This window comes from Amblyraja radiata, chromosome 22 (assembly GCF_010909765.2).
Source record: "Amblyraja radiata isolate CabotCenter1 chromosome 22, sAmbRad1.1.pri, whole genome shotgun sequence".
NCBI lineage: Eukaryota > Metazoa > Chordata > Chondrichthyes > Rajiformes > Rajidae > Amblyraja > Amblyraja radiata.
The window spans coordinates 35478931-35500040 of NC_045977.1; the positions used below are offsets into that span (position 1 = coordinate 35478931).

Genomic DNA, 21110 nt, shown 5'->3' on the forward strand with positions numbered 1-21110 from the left:
AAGCAACCACACAAAAAAGTGTCGGTCCAGACCATCTCAAGATGGCTGAAACAGGTTCTAACACAGGCTGGGGTGGATACTAATATTTTAAATCTCATTCCACCAGGGCTGCAGCTACATCGGCAGCTATGCAGTTGGATATACCAATGGACCAAACCCTCAAGGCAGCAGGATGGTCAGGGGAAAAAACATTCCAACTATTTTATCATAAACCAGTCATTAAACCTGGAACATTTGCAGAAACAATTTAAGTTCTGTAATTTAATTACCCCATAAATAGGGGTTATAATTTGTGTTAATAAATTCATGGATTTCAATGTCGGATTCATGTCTAAAATATGTTGACACAATTCCTCCTACAGTCATCAAGGCAGATGTGATGCATGGACTCGTTTCCACGGCATGAAATCACAGAGCTTTAAAATCTTCACGTAGTCACTCACGTGACCCCGAAGTAAAATAGTAAGATTAAACGAGAACTTGCCAGTTTGAAGTTTGATCGTTATTTTATGAGGAGTAACGTTGAGGGATTACGTGCCCTCCGCTCCCACCCTTGATCATATACTTAACTGGTATCTCTTCTCTAATCTTACTATGTTTAGTCATTACAGTTATCTGTGATTTCACACCGCTGCTTTGAAGAATGACACGCATGCGTCTTGGCGGGGTTCTTCACGTAATCCCTCAACGTTACTCCTCATAAAATACAGATCAAACTTCAAACTGGCAAGTTCTCGTTTAATCTTACTATTTTGCTGGATAAATAATCTGGATAAATGGTTCTGTTATAGGTTTATTTGTACATTGAAGATAGACATAAAATGCTGGAGTAACTCAATGGGACAGGCAGCATCTCTGGATAGAAGGAATTTGGGTCAAAACTACACATTAAGTTGTACACTGGTATCCCGTGGCCTGCGGTGAATCCAGTCTCATGGTTTGTTGATGCTCAGACAAAAGCAAAATCAAACTTGTACTTTTTATCTCCAAATCAACCCAACAATTTACAAAGTTGTTCCTGTTCCACCCACAGAATGATGTGACCTGAGCTGGGTCAGGATCTTTAACCTTCCAAACAGCTTGCTCCTGGACCCGCAGAGAGGAATTTCCAATTAAGCTGTGAAAGGAGCTGGAGTCCAGCTCAAATCTTCTGCCTTATCTCCCTAACCTTCTCCAAAATTACTCCTGCAGGGGGTGGAGCAGATGTTTGGGAGTTTCCTGGCCGTTGAATTGTGATAAAGCACTGGGAAATGTGGTTAAAACCCAGAAAACTGCGACATCAACGAGACTACTGAACGGTTTTTGCTTGCCAGTTCCATCAAAATTTAATTATCTGGCTCTTATCATCTTGTTGTTTGTCGTATTTGTGCACACGGCACTGGCGCAGCGGTAGAGTTGCTGACTTACAGCACTTAAGGTGCCGTCGACCCCGGTTCGATCCCGACTACGGGTGCTGTCTGTACGTTCTCCCCGTGACCGCGTGGGTTTTCTCTGAGATCTTCGGTTTCCTCCCACACTCCAAAGACGTGCAGGAGGTTGTAGGTTATTTGGCTTGCTGTAAGTGTAACTTGTCCCTAGTGTGTGGAGGATAGTGTTTAATGTGCGGGGATCGTGGGTCGGTGCGGACCCAGTGGGCCGAAGGGCCTGTTTCCGCGCCGTATCTCTAAACTAAACTAAACTGAACTAGATAGTTGTGTAGGAAGGAGCTGCAGATGCTGGTTTAAACCGAAGATAGACACAAAAAGCTGGAGTAACTCAGCGGGACAGGCAGCATCTCTAGTTTTGCCTCGGTTTGAACGTTGTATTTTAGGAAGGAGGTCTAGCCCTGTGTCAAATGTGGAGAAGTTGGGATTGTTTGCCATAAAGCAGGGAGAAGGTAGTGTTGGGAAGGATTTTGATAAGGAAAACAAAAACTCATGTAACAGCTGCCTTGTTGGCCCAAAACCTTTCATTGCCAAGGAAATATTTGAGTGCAGCCGCTGATAATCAGTCCGGAAATGCAGCAGCTGGAATGTGCACAAACACAACAATCAACAAGCTGATATGAACCGGATGGTTTGTTTGTAATGATGCAGTTTGTTTATCAAGAATTATCGATTACCCAACTCCCCCCCCCCCCCCCCCCCCCCCCCCGCCCCCCTCCCGTTCATCTTGAAAGTTGAAATCTTAAGTTTCCACCAAAGAGCCCAAAGTTGTATTTAATGTTTCACCTCTGACAATGTTACACTCCTGCACTGCTGCTGCTCTGGGTACCACTTGATCCCGCAATGGAATGTGATCGATTGGAATGTTGCCGTTGCCGTATATTTAAGCCCATATCGGCAGGCAAGACACGGCCAATTCGTATGGGGCCTAAATAATATTTTTCGCATCATAAGATTCAAATGAAGTCACATAAAAAAGCAAGATAATATGTTAAATAAACGACACACCTTTTGTTTTGTCCTGATATTGCGATCCGTGATGTTGAAGGCGTCTTTAGTCACGTTTAAGTTCGATCCAGTGATTAAATTGTCCAGCAAATTTTTAACAAATAAACTGGGAATGGATCCCGAACGATTTTTCTTCATCAGCTAGCAGCCCGAGGAAATTCCTCTCCGTCAACCAATACAAGCCTGCATTTTAATCCCCCCCCCCCCACACCCAAGCCTCCGGAATCACACGCCCAGGCAGTGGCAGATCTGTAGCGGCGCTAATGGTAGGTTTTGTAACAACGCTACTACTTGTCACAGATTTTAAAATAATTTGCTAAAAGTTAGCAGGAAGCGAGAACAAAATACTTTTCTCTGAGTTTTTTTTGTGATTCATATCCTAATGCAACATGGCTATGTTTTCCTGAACTGAAGAGATAATTAAGTCAATGTGCCAGAAGGAACTGCAAATGCTGGTTTACACAGAAAAAAGGCACATAATGTTGGAGTGACTCAGCGGATCAGGCAGCATCTCTGGAGAGAAGGAGCAGGTGACGTTTCGGGTCGAGACCCTTCTTCAGACTGGGAGTCACAGGAGGGGGAAACTGGAGTTACAGAACAAATCAGAGCCGGCACCGATGACCAAGGAAAGGTGGAGCCCACAATGGTCCATTGTTGGCTGTGGAACTGGTGATAACGAAGGGAGATATGGATGCGAACAGTGGAACTGGCAGGACGACTAGGGTGGGGAAGGGATGGAGAGAGAGTGTGTCTAATGATTACTTGAAATTGAAGTCAATCACCTTGGTTGGTTTGGCAGAGTCCACTCTGCCATTTAACCATGGCAGATCTATCTTCCCCTCTCCATCAACTCTATTCTCCTGCCTTCTCTCCATAACCCCTGACACCCAGAATCTCGACCCTATTCTCCTGCCTTCTCCCCGTAACCTCCGACAACCAAGAATCTTTCAATGTCCACTTTAAAATTACCAATAAGTGTGTGTTAGCCGTGCAGGGCTGAGTTAGTTCAGAAGTGAATGACGTGTTAGACATTATTATTTATCTATAGAGAGACACAAAAATGCTGGAGTAACTCAGCGGGACAGGCCGTCGAGACCCTTCTTCAGACTGAAGAAACCAGCATCTGCAGTTCCTTCCCAGCGGTATTTGTGCAGAATTTCGGCTTCACACGTAATATTTGGGTGAGGGACCGCAAGGCATTTTTCTGCTCTCAGCAACAGACGTCAGACTTGATATTTCACATCCAAGAGAATGAGACACATACTGTCTGGCAAATGATCTGAAGCCCGAGAGATGAGTTGTGTTGTTGAACGTTTATGTAGAGTCATCTGCACTCAGAAACAAATCGTGCTCTTGTTTCCTTTTGTATCCCTTTCTCTTGAGATTTTTGATGCTTTCTTCGTGCATCATATGGGCACTTAACTCGAGTACCTCATGTTGCTTTCATAGCGAGCCCAACAAACCCCGCTGAGTATTTCTGCTCCCCTGATTATTTCCCTTGGTTCATTTTTGCAGTCGTCACGGCGAACAGCTTGGGCCAGTGTTTTTGTCAATAAACCAACAGCATCCTCTGCTGTTCCAGGTATCATCTACTGCATCCGCTGTTCCAGGTGTCAACTACTCTACATCGATGAGACCAAGCGCAGGCTTGACGATCGCTTTGCCTAACACCTCCGCTCAGTTCAACCTGATCTCCCGGTTGCTCAGCACTTCAACTCCCCATCCCATTCCCAATCTGACCTTTCTGGCCTGGGCCTCCTCCATTGCCAGAGTGAGGCCCAGCGCAAACTGGAGGAACAGCACCTCACATTTCGCTTGGGTAGTCTACACCCCAGCGGTATGAACATTGACTTTGCTAATTTTTGATGGCCCTTGCTTTCTCCCTCCTTCCACTCCCCCTGCCCAGCTCTCCCACAGCCCACTGTCTCCGCCTCTTCCTTTCTTTCCCCCCCACGTCAGTCTGAAGAAGGGTCTCAACCCGAAACGTCGCCTATTCCTTCTCTCCATAGATGCTGCCTCACCCGCTGAGTTCCTCCAGCATTTTATGTCCACCTTCGATTTTTCCAACATCTGCAGTTCTTTCTTAAGCATGATTAGCTATAGTATATTATTGTCACATGTATCGAGGTAGAATGTAAAGCTTTGTTTTGCAAGCTATATGATCAGATCAGATGGCAATGCGCTGGAGTAACTCAGCGGCTCAGGCAGAATCTACGGAGAGAATGGATGGACGACATTTCAGTCTAAAGAACTGACTACGGATGCTGTCTGTACAGAGTTCTCCATGTGTTCTGCGTGGGTTTTCTCCGAGATCTATCTTTTCCGCCCACACTCCAAAGACGTATAGGTTTGTAGATTAATTGGCTTGGGGTATAATTGTAAATTGTCCCCAGTGTGTGTGTGTAGGATAGTGTAAGTGTGTGGGGATCACTGTTTAGCACGGACTCGGTAGGCCGAAGGGCCTGTTTCCGCATGGTATTTCTAAATCAAACTAAACAAAACTAAGAAGAAGGAACCCAACCTGAAACGTTATCTATCCATTCCCTCCACAAATGCTGCCTGACCCAATGAGTTGCCCCAGCCCTTTGTGTTTTGCACAGGATTCCACCATTCGCAGTTCTTTGTATCTCCATGTTCTGGGCAACGTGTTATAGGAAAGATGTTGTCAAGCTGGAAAGGGTACAGTGATATTGCCGGGACTGGAGGGTCTGGGCTATAGGCAGACGTTGAGCAGGCTGAGACTATTCCTTGGAGCGCAGAAGGATGAGGGGTGATCTTATAGAGGTGTAGAAGATCATGAGAGGAATAGATCGTTTAGATGCACAGAGTCTCTTGCCCAGAGTAGGTGAATCGAGGACCAGGGGACATAGGATTTGGGTGAAGATTTAACAGGAATCTGAGGGGTAACTTTTTTACACAAAGGGTGATGGGTGTATGGAACAAGCTGCCAGAGGAGGTCATTGAGGCAGGGACTATCCCAACATTTAAGAAACAGTTAGACAGGTACATGGAAAGGACAGGACTGGTGGGTTATGGACCAAATGCTGGGAGGTGAGACTCGTGTAGCTGGGAGATTGTTGGCCATTGTGGGCAAGTTAATGCCAAAGGGCCTGTTTCCACACTGTATCACTCTACGACTAGTTGAATGAATCGACCTAACTAAAGATCACTGACGAGAGATCATTATCTCTGTTTCTCTCTCCATATATGCTGCCTGGCCTGCTGAGTCTTTTTGCCATCTTTTTGCTTCAATACGACTTGCTGTCACTAAAAACATTGGGCTAGAACTCACTGATGGTGAACCGGTGATTGAAACAAGGAACTTGTAGGTGCTGGTTTACAAAAAAAAATACACTTTTATTAAGAAAGAATGGATTTTGTTTAAATTGAAATGATGCTGTTAATTTAATCTTATTGGCATTTCAGTTCCCCAGATTTCATTTGTAATATAATTTTGAGTTAATTAATTACAGATAGTCCTGGTGTAATGTGTATTTCTATAACACTAATTGGAAATAACACAAGTGTTGAACTAGGGAATAATGTTTATATCTCACAAGCTGAATTGATTAGAACTTTTGTCAGGAACCAGCGAACCACTTAAAAGTTACTTTGGGAAAAAATAGAAGCAGAAAAACAGCTGCCTTGAGGTAAAAACAGTCTAGAGGGGAAAAAAAACTTTCCATGGAACCTCCCCGCAGCAATCCAACACTATTGTCTTTTAATAGTGGTTTCACTGTGAGTAGCCAGCAAAATTGACAGTATTTGCTTCTGTTGTCACTTGTGCATTGATACTCTGTGAAATAATGAAACATATACACTTTAGTATTCTCGATAACAAAAAGCTACTTATAGCTGTTGAAAAAACCTTTGTATTCAAAAATCCTACTGGAGAATGAACTTTGACGAGGGAAAGACTTAATAAGAAACTGAGGAGTAACTTTTTTACACAAAGGGTGGTGGGTATATGCAACGAGCTATTGGCCTTTGACCTTGCTTTAAACTAGCATCTGCAGTTCCTTGTGTAGGAAAGAACTGCAGATGCTGGTTTAAATTGAAGATAGACACAAAATGCTGGATTAACTCAGCGGGACAGGCAGCATCTCGAGACCCCTTCATCAGTGATCAGACTGAAGAAAGGTCTTGACCTGAAACGCCACCCATTCCTTCTCTCCAGAGATGCTGCCTGTCCCGCTGAGTTACTCCAGCATTTTGAGTCTATCTGCAGTCCCTTCCTACACATTCTGTTTTAATAACATCATTCTTTTGGTAGGAATACAACTATTGCGCTGTGGCAGAACTATCTGTAATAACTTTCTCACTTCTGAATTGGTTGTGCAGTTGTCAAAAGATGCCAAGCTGAAAGAAAATGCATTATTCAAGCAACAAAGCTGATTCACATTTAATTTATTGTGTAACAAATGCTCTCTGTATCTTTTTTCTATAGTTTCACAGAAGCAATGAAGATTCAGCCAAAGCTTCAACTACTTGATAACCCTGCAGGTTTTTACATGGGCTCTGGTCTTTTACTGATCGGCACCATCTTTGTCATGAGCAGCTTCTTTGTACTGGGATTCGTTGGGACATTTTTAGGTGAGACAATTGCATCTTACTTTTGCTGTTATAATAGCTAAACAAGTTGGGGTTTAATATTAAGTTCACCTCCGCTGATTTAAACATGCTGTAATTTTACAATAGACTTGTGTCTACTTGATATGATCTCTATTCTTCTTCTTCTCAAGTCCACACACAAGATTAGACGTTGCTCAGCCAGAGCTAAACGCACTTCTCGGCATCTGCGTACAATGGTGTCTGTCTTGTCGCTTCTTGGGCTTCTTGTGCGTGGGGGTGGAAAGATTGGTGGAAACAGGGCCGCGACGTGAAGGCTCTTTCCTTGACCCCCATCTCTAATGCAAGTTTAGTTTATTTTAGTTTCCAGATACAGCCCAGAAACAGGCCCTTCGGCCCATCGGTTCCGTGCCGACCAGCGATCCCCGCACATTAACACTATCCTACACACACAGGACAATTTTTACATTTACCAAGCCAATTAACCTACAAACCTGTGCGTCTTTGGAATGTGGGAGGAAACTGAAGATCTCAGAGAAAACCCACGCAGGTCACGGGGAGAAGGTACAAAAGCTTTACAGACCGCACCCGTAGTCGGGATCGAACCCTGGTCTCCGGCGCTGCAAGCACTGTAAGGCAGCAACTCCACCGCTGCGCCACCGTGCCGCCAATGCATATTCACATTTTTTTAGGAGACCGTTCAGGGTTAAAATAGGTGCTCCCACGCAAAGTACAGGATGACTAATATGTACTTGTTATAAGGTAGACACAAAATGCTGGAGTAACTCAGCGGGACTGGCAGCATCTCTGGAGAGAAGGAATGGGTGACGTTTCGGTTCGAGACCCTTCTTCAGACTGTTCATCTACTTAGTATATATTATTTAACAAATAATTGTATGTTTTGAATTATCTGCCTGTATTATTTTTCCAGCTTTCTGCAACGGAGAATTATTTTTTTTCAATGAACTATGAAGTTAGCTGCATTGAAGTCATCCTTGTAATTCTAACATGAATTCCACTTCAGTGGCACAAAAGTATAATGTTCCCTAAGCAGTAGAGCATTGAGACAAATGATACCTGTGGATGGATATCCCCATGGTCTTTTAATTACAAAATCATTTGACAACTTCCTCTGCTTTAAGCTCTGTTGTCTGATGGTATTTATTGTTTGCTACCTGCCACGTCACTCCTGATTTCAAGCCTCCAGCAGAGACACAGCAAATGCTAAGGAGACAAAGCGAAGCGGTTATCAGATTGAATAATCCCCCGCAGTGCGGACTCATGCTTAACTGAGGTAAAAGAAGCCACAAGCGACTCCCCTCAGTGAAATTGTGTTGTTTTAACAGCGTGGAAATAGGCCAAGTGTGATGATACCTAAGATAGAAGCAAAATGCTGGAGTAACTCAGCGGGTCGGGCAGCATCTCTGGAGAATAGGAGTAGATGACGTTGGTCAAATAGGAGTAGGTCGAGACCCTCCTTCAGACTCGAGGGGGGGGGAGGTAAGGTTTGAATGGGTAAGCATAGGTAATCGATTATTGGTGTGGTCTCGGATCAATGGTGCTTTTATAGTCACGTGTGTGACGTGCGAGCACAGTAAAGTTCTATTTTGTACAAATAGTCCAGTAGAGTATTGGCATATCCTCCGATCCTCGATTAGCAAGTAATTAGGAAATAATCTACTGAGCACGCATGCACGAGGCGCCTTGTTTTGGCGCCATTTTCAAAGTCGGCGCTCTGTTCCAGGCAAGTCCCAGGCTGGTCCGGGGGCTTCCAGCCGTCTCCTTCCTTGGACGCCACATCGCTCTCATCGCCCGTCCACCATTGTTCCCCGGGGGCAGGCGCCTGCCGCAGCCGACCACGAGGGCGCGCGGGGCAGGCCAGACCCAGTGGGCCGAAGGGCCTGTTGCCATGGTGTATCTCCAAACTCCCTTCCTAGGCCAACCTCCCTTCCATTGACTCCATTTACACCTCACGCTGCCTCGGCAAGACCAGCAGCATAATCTAGGACGAGTCGCACCCTGGCCACTCCTTCTTCTCCCCTCTCCCATCAGGCAAAAGTTATAGAAGTGTGAAAACGCACACCTCCAGATTCAGGGACAGTTTCTTCCCAGCTGTGGGGAGAAGGCAGGAACAGGGTACTGATTGGGAATGATCAGCCATGATCACATTGAATGGCGGTGCTGCCTCGAAGGGCCGAATGGCCTACTCCTGCACCATTGTGTATTACATTATCTGTTATCAGGCAACTGAATCATCCTACCACAACCAGAGAGCACGGCTGAACTATCTATCTCTTTGGTGACCCTCAGACTATCTTTGATGGGACTTTACTGGCTTTACCTTGCCCTAAACGTATCTGTACACTGCGAATGGCTCGATTGTAATCACGTATTGTGTTCCCGCTGGCTGGAATACACGCAACAAAAGCTTTTCACTATACCTCGGTACACGTGACAATAAACTAAACTCATCTAAACTAACTCTAAACTGAACAGTATTCACTATCATCAAAACATGCGGAAAGTCTGCATAATCTATTATGTTTTGCAGAATTCTGGTTAAATAATACACAATTTTATTTTTAACCCAAAATAAATGTAATCAATTATTACGAGCATAAAATGTACAAAATACAAAACAATACCAACAAACCCACCACCTTAGTACAAAGTAAGACAAATATCCTTGAATATCAAATATTGACCAACGATGTTACAATCTATATCTAGGATACATTCCACCTCCCAGGGCGCCCATGGGCTGCGCGTAGTCCCTTTCTAGTACCACCCGGGCGCGGACGTAACCCCGAGAAAGGGGCAGACAGCCGGTTCGGGCGGAGCCCTCTTCTGCCTGCACAGATGGCCAGCTTGGCCAGGCCTAGGAGCAACCCAACCAGGACATCTTCAGCTCTACCCTCTCCCCTACGCACAGGGTGTACTAATTCTTTGCATTTTGGATGCAGAGTAATGCACGGTGACGTAAAATGCCACGCACTGCCTCACCACAAGAATGCAACGACAGTCCACCGGATCTTGCATCGACATCATTTAAAAAAAACCCTGGTGCTGCTTGAATGAGGCCTAATTGCGTCTCACCTTTGAGCTATCCATCAGTCCAGTGGCAGGAATATCAGGTTACCATGGAAACAGCCAAGCAACAGAACAGAACGGCGTGAAGGGAAGAGTTAATCTTTCTGCAGTTAATCTCTCATGCGGAGTATTTGCTGTAAGGTGTTAGAACAGTAAAGTGTTAGAACAACAAGCATAAAAACTACAAATCCCCTTCGGCCCACCGAGTCCGTGCCGACCAGCGATCCCCGCACATTAACATTGTCCTACACGCACTAGAGACAATTTACAATTTTACTGAAGCCGATTAACCTGCGTTAACTGATCGATGGTCAGCCGGGGACAGTGGACAGAGGGGCCCGTTTCCATGCTGTATCTCTATACAACCCCCAGGAAATCACTGCTGGGGGCGACAGAGTTTGTACTTCTCCCCGTGACCGTGTGGGTCTGCTCCAGGTGCCCCGGTTTCCTCCCGCACTCCCAGTGGTTTGTAGGTTAATTGGCTCCTGTAAATTGTAAATTGTCCTTGGTGTGTGGGATAGTGCTTGTGTACGTGGTGATCACTGGTCGGCGCGGACTTGGTGGGTCAATGGGCCTGTTTCCATACTTTATCTCTGAAGTCTAAAGTCCAACAGTGTGAGACAGCTGCAAAATGGTGCAGTTGAACAAGCTCGGATATTTATGTCTGACTTACAGTACTTGATAAAACATTGCTATAATCTCAAAAGTTTAGACCAAAGATACTAGATGAGCTCCTCTAGAATCTTTGGTTTAGACATACGTTGCGGAAACAGGCCTTTCAGCCAATTGAGTCCACACCGAGCTGCGATCCCCGCACATTAACACTACCCTACACCCACTAGGGAGAATTTGACAGTTAGACCAAGCCAATTAACCTACCACCATGTACGTCTTTGGATTGTGGGAGGAAACCGAAGATCTCGGAGAAAACCCACAGGGAGAACGTACGAACTCCGCACAAACAAGCATGAGTAGTCAGGATCGAACCCGGGTCTCTGGCGCTATGAAGCAGTAGCTCGATCGCTGTGCCACCGTGCTGCCCTTCTGTGCTTCAAAGCCAAAGCTTCAATGTTTTATTACTGTGTTGAACTCCCCTCCCCCCCCCTCTCTTCCACCCCCCCCCCCCCCCCCCCCCCCCCCCCAAACAAAGTCATCTTATCAATGTCGTGCACCACAACAGCTAAAAAGGATGACTTGGAAAACAAAAATTCAAGTCCAGGGACCATTCAGCTGCAGGCAAATGCAATTGAAACTCAGGAACAATTGGCTAATGGTTCTGTATGGATCTGCAGTTTACATACACAATATCTGTCTTCATAGTTGGCCAAATCGCTTTAGGAAAATTGAGATATTTCCAGATATTCCCAGAAATAAAATATATTTTATCCTAAAGCTATCAATAAAAGAAATGATGTGGCATGAGGCACTACTTAGTAAACACTATCATTAACCTCTTTCCAAATGTTCTCTTTTCTCTCTCTTGTACATCTGCAAAGGAATACTAGATGCAATTGTACATGTATTTTCAGAGAACACTATTGAATCGTAGAAAATGGGTGCAGGAGATAGGCCATTTGGCCCTTCGGAGCCAGCACCACCATTCAATATGATCACGGCTGATCATGCAAAATCAGTACCCCGTTCCTGCTTTCTCTCCATATCCCTTGATTCAGTTAGCCCTAAGAGCTATATCTCTCTCTTGAATATATCCAGTGAATTGGCCTCCACTGCCTTCTGTGGCCGAGAACTCCACAGATTCGCAACTCTCTAGGTGAATTTTTTTTTCCTCATCTCAGTCCTAAATGGCCTACCCCTACCAGTCTGAAGAAGGGTCTCGACCCGAAATGTCGCCTATTCCTTCGCTCCATAGATGCTGCCTCACCCGCTGAGTTTCTCCAGCATTTTTGTCCACCCCTTATTCTTAAACTGTGACCCTTGGTTCTGGACTCATCCAACATCGGGAACATTTTTCCTGCATCTAGCCTGTCCAATCCCTTAAGAATTGTACTCGTTTTATAAGATTCCCTATCATCCTTCTAAATTGCAATGAATATGTCCAGTCGATCCATTCTTTCATCGTATGTCAGTCCCGCCATCATGAATTATGAATGAACATAAATTCTAATGTGCCTCTTCCCAAGTTATTATGGTTCATACAAAAATGTGTTCTTGAGACTTTAGACATACAGCTCGGAAACAGGCCCTTCGGCTCACTGAGTCCATGCCAACCAGTGATCACCCCATACATTAAGCTACAGACAATTTTATACAACATGTCGAGAAAAATTAATTTTCAAACCTGTACATCTTTGGGATGAGGGATGCAACTGTAGCTCCTGGAGAAAACCGATGTAGTCACAGGGAGAATGTACGAATTCCGCGCAGACAGCACCTTTAATCTGTATCGAACCCGGGTCTCTGGTGCTGTGAGGCAGCTACTCGACCTCTGTGCCACTGCGCCACCCTTCTCTTGACCGTATTTACTATAACAGCATTTAAAAGGCACCTGGACAGGTACAGGGATAGGAAAGATTTAGAGGGATATGGGCCAAACGCGGGCAAATGGGACGAGCTTAGAAGCAGCATCGTGGTGGCATGGACAAGTTGGGCTGAAGGGCCTGTTTCTGCGTTGCATGACTATAGTTCTTATGATACGAGTGGGATAAAATGGGATTAGTGTAGGATTGATGTAAGTGAGTGCTTGGTGGTTAGTGATGAAGGGTCTGTCTCCACGCTTTATATACTTTAGAGATACAGTGTGGAACAGGCCATTCGGCCCACTGAGTCTGCGCTGACCAGCGATCACCCCCTCACTAACTGCATCCTACACGCTAGGGACAATTTACCGAAGCCAATTGTTGCACCACTGCACCACCTTTACTGATGTAAAGGGCCAAGTAAATGTTAATGTGTGCAATGTATTGATACCAAACTTCTACTCAAGACATTCAAGAACAAAAGAACCAGTGTAATGAAAATGATAGGGAGAAATGTGAACACACAACAATCCTGACTTACATGTAAACAGACTATGAAAATACAAATTCTTTGCCAAAATCTTCAAGTTTTGCAATGCTTAAATATAGGTGGAAGAGTGAAGTACTAAAAAGACAAGAAATCAATATGTCAATATTTTCAAATACAGATAAGGATTATGTAACCGTAATGTGCGCAAGTTATTATATCCAAACAGAACCAAGTCTACCTTTAATGTTCATTTAAAGTTGCACAAAAATGTATTGCCTAAGGGAAATTTAATTCGAGTGAAGTCCAAACCACGAGTATTTGAGAGAAAATTACGTAACCATTTTATTGTTAAATAGAAAACTAGTTTAAAAGAAGATTGAAATGTAAAAAAGATAGGCACAAAAAGCTAGAGTAACTCAGTGGGTCAGGCAGCATCTCTGGAGAAAACAACATCTCTGGAGAAAACAGATGGGTCCGAAGAAGGGTCTTGACCCGAAAAGTCACCTATTCCTTTTCTCCAGAGATGTTGCCTGGCCCATAGAAACATAGAAAATAGGTGCAGGAGCAGGCCATTCGGCCCTTCAAGCATGCACCGCCATTCAATATGATCATGGCTGATCATCCAACTCAGTATCCTGTACCTGCCTTCTCTCCATACCCCCTGATACCTTTAGCCACAAGGGCCACATCTAACTCCCTCTTAAATATAGCCGATGAACTGGCCTCAACTACATTCTGTGGCAGAGAATTCCAGAGATTCACCACTCTCTGTGTGAAAAATGTTTTTCTCATCTCGGTCCTAAAAGATGAGGGGTCCTTAAACTGTGACCCCTTGTTCTGGACTTCCCCAACATCGGGAACAATCTTCCTGGATCTAGCCCTGTCCAACCCCTTAAGAATTTTGTACGTTTCTATAAGATCCCCCCTCAATCTTCTCAATTCTAGCGAGTACAAGCCGAGTTTATCCAGTCTTTCTTCATATGAAAGTCCTGACATCCTAGGAATCAGTCTGGTGAACCTTCTCTGTACTCCCTCTATGGCAAGAATGTCTTTCCTCAGATTAGGAGACCAAAACTGTACGCAATACTCCAGGTGTGGTCTCACCAAGACCCTGTACAACTGCAGTAGAACCTCCCTGCTCCTATACTCAAATCCTTTTGCTATGAATGCTAACATACCATTCGCTTTCTTCACTGCCTGCTGCACCTGCATGCCTACTTTCAATGACTGGTGTACCATGATACCCAGGTCTCGTTGCATCTCCCCTTTTCCTAATCGGCCACCATTCAGATAATAGTCTACTTTCCTGTTTTTGCCACCAAAGTGGATAACCTCACATTTATCCACATTATACTGCATCTGCCATGCATTTGCCCACTCACCCAACCTATCCAAGTCACGTTGCAGCCTCCTAGCATCCTCCTCGCAGCTAACACTGCCCCCCAGCTTCGTGTCATCCGCAAACTTGGAGATATTGCATTCAACTCCCTCGTCCAAATCATTAATATACAGGTATATTGTAAATAGCTGTGGTCCCAGCACTGAGCCTTGCGGTACCCCACTAGTCACTGCCTGCCATTCTGAATAGGACCCGTTTACTCCTACTCTTTGCTTCCTGTCTGCCAGCCAGTTCTCTATCCACATCAATACTGAACCCCCCAATGCCGTGTGCTTTAAGTTTGTATACTAATCTCTTATGTGGGACCTTGTCGAAAGCCTTCTGAAAGTCCAGATATAACACATCCACTGGTTCTCCCTTATCCACTCTACTAGTTACATCCTCGAAAAATTCAATAAGATTCGTCAGACATGATTTCCCTTTCATAAATCCATGCTGACTTTGTCTAATGATCTGCATCTTCAGTTCCTTCCTACACATTGAAATGCACAAATTGAATTACAATTCTACAATTTGATGTTCAATAACAAAGCAAAAATGAACTAAAAACTGTAGTAAACTATAACAAGTTTGGATAGCTGGAAATGTGTCCGTCTTAAAGATTAGCACTAAATCTGAGCCGTGTTTAGATCCACCACAGTCATGCACACAATTTGCGATTTTACAGAAGCCAATTAACCTACAAGCCCGCACGCCTTTGGAGTGGGGGAGGAAAGCGGAGCCACCGGAGCAATCCCACGGGGTCACGGGGAGAACGTGCAAGCTCTGTACAGACAGCACCTGTAGCCAGGATCAGACCCGGGTCCCTGGCGCTGTAAGGCAGCAACTCTACCGCTGCGCCACTGTACCTCAGTACAAGTGGCAATAAACAAAACTAAAGTTGTGGGAATCCTGTGCCAAAGAATGAGTAGACAGTAGGAGTGGTGTCTGCAGATGCGGGGTACCTGGTGAGTTATCCCTTCAGGAGAAGAGGATCTCAAAGGGGAAGAAGCTATGCAAGTTTCTAACCTGTTCTTTCAAGTATTGCCTGCACCATAGGACTGAATGTTCTTTCTGTGTATCTCTCGGGCATTCCATTCACCCTTGACGTCACCAGTACCTTTTCATTTTCATCACCTTATCAACGTGGAGTTGCAACACTTTGCCCAGCTCAGATAGTGAGATGGTGAGTGTTCGAGGAGCCAAGGTTGGAAGCATTTCACATTGGATAATACTTTGGCTCCAGCAGTCTGTACTTAAGCACGACAACTAGAGAAGCAAATCCGCCAGTGTCTAGGAGGCTGCTCATACACTCATTTTGCTGTGGAGGACCATACCAGAGGGCGATGCAACGGTAATGTTGCTGCTGTAATATGCCAGAGACCCGGGTGCAATCCCGACTACAGGTGCTGTCTGTAAAGCATTTGTACGCTCCCCCTGTGATCACCTACGTTTTCTTCAGGGGCCCACCGTCATAAGTCATAAGGAATAGTGGAATCAAGTCTACTCCGCCATTCGATCATGTACTGTGTCTATCTCTGCTGTACAAATATCCACTGACTTGGCCTCCACAATCTTCTGGGGCAAAGAATTCCACAGATTCACCACCCTCTGACAAAATAAATTTCCCCTCATCTCCTTTCTAAAAGAACGCTCTTTAATTCTGAGTCCGCACCGACCAGCGATCCCCGCACATTAACACTACCCTACACACACTGGGGACAATTTTGCAGTTATACCAGGTCAATTAACCTACAAACCTGTACGTCTTTGGAGTGTGGGGGGAAACGGAAGATCGCGGAGAAAACCCACGCAGGTCACGGGGGCGAGATTGTACAAACTCCGTACAGACAAGCACCCGTAGTCGGGATCGAACCGGGGTCTCTGACGCTGCAAGGCAGCAGCTTTACCGCTGCGCCATTGTACCACTTATATATGTTCCATTACCTCCAGATACAAGATCAGTTCCTTCCCATCAGATATCAAACTCATTAATCACCCTGCACAACCCTAACCACAACCCTAAATCAGCACTGAGCCACTATTGATCTTGCCCTACTTCAGTTGCACGACGTACTGTACATCGCCTTGAGCTAATAAGGCGCACCTAGAATAGCTGATAATTTAAAGTATACATACTTATTACGATCTTGCTGGTAATGTACCTGTAAAGCTGCAACAAGTAAGTATTTCATTGATCTGATCCCGAAACACATGACAATGAAACGCGCTTGTCTCTTAACTCTTAACTCCCCAGTCTATGCGGGCGGCACGGTGGCGCAGCGGTAGAGTTGCTGCCTTGCAGCGCCAGAGACCCGGGTTCTGTCCCAACTACGGGTGCTGCCTGTACGGAGTTTGTACATTCTCCCCGTGACCGTGCGGGTCTTCTCTGAGATCTTCGGCTCCTTTCCAAAGACGTACAGGTTTGCAGGTCAAATGGCTTGGTGTAAGTGTAAATTGTCCCCAGTGTGTGTAGGTAACTTAAGATAGTGTTAATGTGCGGGGGATCGCTGGTTGGTGCGAACTCATAGGGCCGAATGGCCTGTTTCCGCACTGTATCTCTAAACTAAACTAAACTAAACTAAACTAAACTAAACTATTGAAGACAAGATTTAGCAGGAAGGCAGCTAACAATGGCGTACTGTAAAAACCTGGCTCTCGGTGTCACTAGGAAATGTTCACAAAGCTCAATAAGGTGACTTCATTTTCTGCTCCATATTAATGTTACATGTTAAATAATGGCGATGAGGATGAGGATGATGATGATGATGATGATGATGATGAATTGTCACACGTGAAAAGACACAGTGAGATTCTTTGTTTTACATACCAAAGGTATGCAAAGAGTCACCACATAAAGGGCACCAACAAAGTAACAAGTATCCCGTTTGAACACCAACCATTTTTAACACATTCCATTTGTGGTCCCCCCTTAGTTCTTGGCCGTTCCTGCCACGCCGTGTCCGCCGTCGTTATGTCCCCCTTTGTTCTCCCTCTCGGTGGTTCCCCTACACGCCGGGTCCTCCTTTGTTCTCGGCGCGCGTCCGATCTCTGGCACCCACGTGGTCCCGTCCTCGAACCCCCTTTGCCCGCGTACATCCACACATGTCATCCACACACATTCGCCCGCCTGATGTTGTATGTGTGTTCCAGCCTGGTCCACATATAGAAGATCATTGCTATTCTGGAGGCATTGCATGTCGAGCAGGAGGACCACATGTGATACTTCTACTGAAACAATAATGCTACGCTGCACTTATGAAACGATAGATTTAGGGTGACAACGCAAAACAGGCAGTAACAAATTGGCAGCTGCAGCCGGAAATATTCCACATCGACCATATGTAATTCACAGCCTGAAGCAATGACCTTTGATCCCCAGTCACTAATTCCATCCCTTTTCTCCAGGCGTCCGTCCGAATCCAATTCACACTCTGAGACGTACTTGCAGCCACGAGTCCATTCTGTCAACTGCTTCCACTTTTGCACCACATCCCAACTCCCCCGCTCCTGCCTCTGCTGCTGGAGGTCTCATCCAGGCGTGTGGGGGGGGGCTGCGAGAATTTTCCAACTGCTCTCCATCATTCCGTCCTTCATTGACACACACGCCATCCAAACCGCTACTTTCCAGTCTCGTGTTAGATACCATTCACTCATCCACTGCCTGTACTGATGTACGACAGCTCGCCGCTAAATAACAGCTCGATTGTAAAATTCTTCTCCTGGCACTCCATTCCTCAGCCCTCTCTTTCTTGTCATCTTTTTTTAACCCTGCAACAATTCCACTATGACCACTGGACAATCGTCACGCTTGTGTTCTCTCATTTGGAATGCGCGTTTCCGTCTCCAATGTCCCTTAACAAGACACAAAATGTTGCACTGACTCAGCGGGACGGGCAGCATCACTGGGGAGAACGAACGGGTGACGTCTCACTTTGAGACCCTTCTTCAGATCCTTGTCCATTAACCCTGGTGAACTCCACATCAACATTTCTGCTTCCTTATTTCGCCTTTCTTTCTCCCAGCCTTTCCTTACAACCTTCGATGAAGCTTTTGGCCATCCAGCCTCATATCTTCTTTACTCTAGACTTTAGAGATACAGTGCACAAACAGGCCCCCCGGCCCACCCAGTCTACGCCGACCAGTGGTCACCCCGCACACTAGCACTATCCTACACACAAAGGAAAACGTTACAATTTTAGCAAAGCCAATTAACCTACAAACCTACAACAGATAAACACAAAATGCTACAGTAACTCAGTGGGACAGGCAACATCTCTGGATAGAAGAAATGGGTGATGTTTCGGGGCGAGACCTTTCTTCAGACTGACAGGTATACCTTCAATCCAGAGATGCTGCCTGTCCCACTGAGTTACTCCAGCATTATGTGCCCATCTTCGGAGTAAGCCAGCATCTGCAGTTCCTTCCTACACATTTAACCTACAAACCTTGATAGAAGAAATGGGTGATGTTTCGGGGCGAGACCTTTCTTCAGACTGACAGGTATACCTTCAATCCAGAGATGCTGCCTGTCCCGCTGAGTTACTCCAGCATTATGTGCCCATCTTCGGAGTAAGCCAGCATCTGCAGACTTTGCCCCCTACCAAAGTACCGCGCACCAACCACCAACCTGGACAGAGCCACTGTCGTGCCGCTGCCGATCGGAACGCCTGTTGATGTTTAGTTGAGAGTAGTGTTAAACTTGTTCATGATATATGTATTTTTATTTCTATTTATTTTTTACTGCACACTGAATGGACACTGGTTTGAGTAACGTTTTTTTGTTTCCTCTGGGTATGTGAGTACTCAGGAAAATAACAATAAAGATATACAATACAATACAATACAATACAAAACCTGCATGTCTTTGGAGTGTGGGAGGAAACGGGAGCAGTCGGAGAAAACCCACGCAGGTCACGGGGAGAAGGTACAAACACTGCACAGACAGCACCTGTGGTCAGGATTCAACCCGGGTCTCTGGCACTGTGAGGCAACAACTCTACTGCTCTGCCACAGTGCCACCCTTTTTTTTGATATGACTAAATGTTAAAGTTTGTTTGGTTAAGTTTCTCTAAAGCACATTGGGTTGTTTTCCTACAGTAGGAATGCTACAAGTGTAGGTGATGCGAATGATTGTTATCGAAAGCCTGGTGTGGAATAACTGGCTATTTCTTTTTAAAAAAAACAAAGCCTTCAAATTGTGAAAGTGAAATAATAAAACCAAAATTCGCTGGAAACACTCAGCAGATCAGGGAGCATTCATGGAGAGAGTTCATCCATGTTCTCGGGGTATCTAAATCTAAATGTTATTAGTTATTTATGTTATGACATCGGATGGAAGCTGCAGACCAAATCTCGTTGCGCTTATGTGCAATGACAATAAAAGATATTATTATTATTATTATTATTTTATTATTAGATTCAGAGTTGTGTTAAATTATGCCATCCACATGTATTGCATGCGACATATGTCATACATTGGGCGGCACGGTGGCGCAGCGGTGGAGTTGCTGTCTTACAGCGCCTTGAGATCCGGGTTCGATCCAGACTACGGGTGCTGTCTGTACGGAGTTTTTACCTTTCTCCCTTTGACCACGTGGGTTTTCTCCAGGTGCTCCAGTCTCCACCCACTTTCCAAAGATGAGCGGGTTTGGAGGTTCATTGGCTTCTGTAAAATGTCCCCAGTGTGCAGGATAGAACTAGTGTGAACGGGAAGGAAGGAACTGCAGATGCTGGTTTTCACCCAAGATAGACACAACATGCTGGAGTAGCTCAGCGGGACAGGCGGCATCTCTAGAGAGATGGAATGGGTGACGTTTCAGGTCGAGACCCTTCTTCAGGCTCCTCAGATCCCTTCTCTCCAGGGATGCTGCCTGTCCCGCTGAGTTACTCCAGCATTTTGTGTAATTGTACACTACAATTTCAAAAGCTTTACGGTACAAACACATTTCCTAGTTTTACCACTGAAGGCAATTTCTATTTATGAAATTATAGATTAAGAGGATAACAGTGGAAATCAAACAAGAACAAATTGATAGCTGTGATGGAAATATTCTACATCTATAATATTTTACAGCCGGAAGCTTTGTTCCATGGTCACTAATTCCAGTCTTTTTGCCAGGCGTTTGTTCGAAACCAAAGGACCCTTTGAGATGTTCTTTCAGCCACGAGTCAATGCCATCACATACTTTCATTTTTATACAAATACACAACTCCGCCACAAAAAAACCGTGCTGTGAAAAATCTCGTACACGCCTTCGGGGGGGTGACGTCTTTTTTTTTTTTCCGATGGATTTGTGGCTGGCCGCCATTGCTCCGTCCCTCCAGGCCCGGGCGATCGTCCAAACCGCTACTTACCAGTATGATGCTCCATTCCACTTACTCGTCCCCTGCCCTTGTTGACCGACATTGGCCTTCATGAGTCAGAGCATTGTAGACGTTGGGAGGTCATGTTGCAGTTGTATAAGATATTGGTCAGGCCGCATTTAGAGTATCGTATTCAGTTCAGGTCACCGTGTTTTCAGAAAAAGGTTGTCAAGCTGAAAAGGGTACAGAGAAGATTTACGAGGGTGTTGCCAGGACTAGAGAGTCTGAGCTGCAGGGAGAGGTTGAGTAGGCTGGGTCTCTATTCCTTGGAGCGCAGGAGGATGAGGGGTGATCTTTTAGAAGTGTAT

The 21110-nt window shown here is 45.2% G+C and overlaps 1 protein-coding gene across 1 annotated transcript in view; it reads left to right on the forward strand.

Annotated features, from left to right (window-relative positions):
- Positions 1 to 21110, forward strand: part of pemt (phosphatidylethanolamine N-methyltransferase) — an 89899-nt gene that overhangs the window by 49528 nt on the left and 19261 nt on the right. The window contains exon 4 of the mRNA XM_033041028.1: positions 6880 to 7025. Within this exon, the coding sequence (XP_032896919.1) occupies positions 6880 to 7025 (146 nt within the window). The remainder of the gene's footprint in view (positions 1 to 6879; positions 7026 to 21110) is intronic.